Source organism: Temnothorax curvispinosus, unplaced genomic scaffold (assembly GCF_003070985.1).
Source record: "Temnothorax curvispinosus isolate PA1 unplaced genomic scaffold, ASM307098v1 QBEX01015011.1, whole genome shotgun sequence".
Lineage (NCBI taxonomy): Eukaryota > Metazoa > Arthropoda > Insecta > Hymenoptera > Formicidae > Temnothorax > Temnothorax curvispinosus.
The window spans coordinates 1-1,335 of record NW_020224791.1 but is presented as its reverse complement, the minus strand read 5'-3'; the positions used below and the strand labels follow the sequence as shown (position 1 = coordinate 1,335).

General features: G+C 42.8%; 1 protein-coding gene across 1 annotated transcript; it reads right to left on the bottom strand.

Annotated features, from left to right (window-relative positions):
• Positions 1–157: 157 nt before the first annotated feature.
• LOC112465196 lies at positions 158–949 on the bottom strand. Its single transcript, XM_025032629.1, has one exon. It carries the CDS (start codon positions 947–949, stop codon positions 158–160), a length of 792 nt encoding a protein of 263 aa, XP_024888397.1.
• Between the last annotated feature and the right edge of the window lie 386 nt (positions 950–1,335).

Genomic DNA, 1,335 nt, shown 5'->3' with positions numbered 1-1,335 from the left:
ATAAGCGTTTAAACTTAAACGTAATTTTTCCGCTCTTTGCGCACGCCGCCAATGCATCGACGAAACACACATGGGTATGACAAGCACAGTATACCCAACAACATACAGAACATCAATAATACAATATACAATAGTCATCTCTTACTATATATATATACTAGCTTTTCGGCCCGCGCTTCGCGCGGGCCTCAAAGCTATTCCCCCGCCAATCAGCTTTTCGGCCCGCGCTTCGTTTTGGTGGATTGAGGTTTCGCAGCAACATCACTGGAGCCCCCACTTTAAGTCGAAGCTTGTGAGTGGGTAAACCAGGAGGGTTCAAACTATTTAGGAACTCCACGGGGTAATTGACAGCGTCATCTGTTTGTACCACCGAGTCTACAGATCTGTACTCCATTTCTATCTCGTCTAATGATTTAAGTAGAGTGTCATTAATAACACCAGCTTTATCGTTCTTAGGAGTCAAAATTGCACGCTCACACAACCAGTCCATAGATTTCTTTTTGATATCAACAATATCAGGGTATATTTTGTCAATAAGGTTAGCTAAGGTTGTCACTACTAAGCCTAAATCTTCTGGAATAATCACCTTTCCCTCAGACTCGGGATATTTTCCATCCCCTATTTCAAGTAGAATTTTCGAGAATTGCCCCGCGGAGACATCACCTTTCAAATATACCCTCATATTCTTTTTGAGAGAGAGTTTACAGATAAGAGACCATAAATATGATGCCTTAATGCATGCTTTAACCTCATCAGCTCGAGTTCCCCTTTGCACTACAGGCAAAGTCTGTCGGAAGTTTCCAGCCAGCAGCACAGTGACTCCCCCCATCACTCCATCGTTACCCCTAATATCTTTTAAGGTTGTACTCAATGCTTCAAAACCCCCTTTATGTGCCATGGTGCTCTCATCCCAAACAATGAGCTTACAGTCCCGCAACACTTGGGCCATGTTGCTTTGTTTTGAAATATTGCACAAGGGTGTTTCTACATAGTTTAGATTGAGGGGCAGCTTAAAAGCAGCGTGAGCAGTCTTGCCTCCCTCTAACAGCGTAGCAGCAATGCCAGAGGATGCAACAGCCAAGGCAATGCCACAATCACTTCTTACTTTTGCCAAAAGTAAATTAATGAGAAAAGTTTTTCCAGTACCACCTGGAGCATCTAGAAAAAAGACCTGACCAGCACTTAATTCAATACTGCTAAGGACCTGCCGATAGACAGCGAACTGCTCATCTGTTAGTAAACCCTCGTTATTCGACACCACTTGTGCTAAGATGTTTACATCATAATTTGTTTCTCTCAGATAATCCCGATTTCTCAAAACTTCTCCTAACCTTT

Bases quoted from the DNA above. Each gene is read 5' to 3' on its own strand.
- LOC112465196 (XM_025032629.1), bottom strand. From the start codon at position 949: ATGGCCCAAGTGTTGCGGGACTGTAAGCTCATTGTTTGGGATGAGAGC.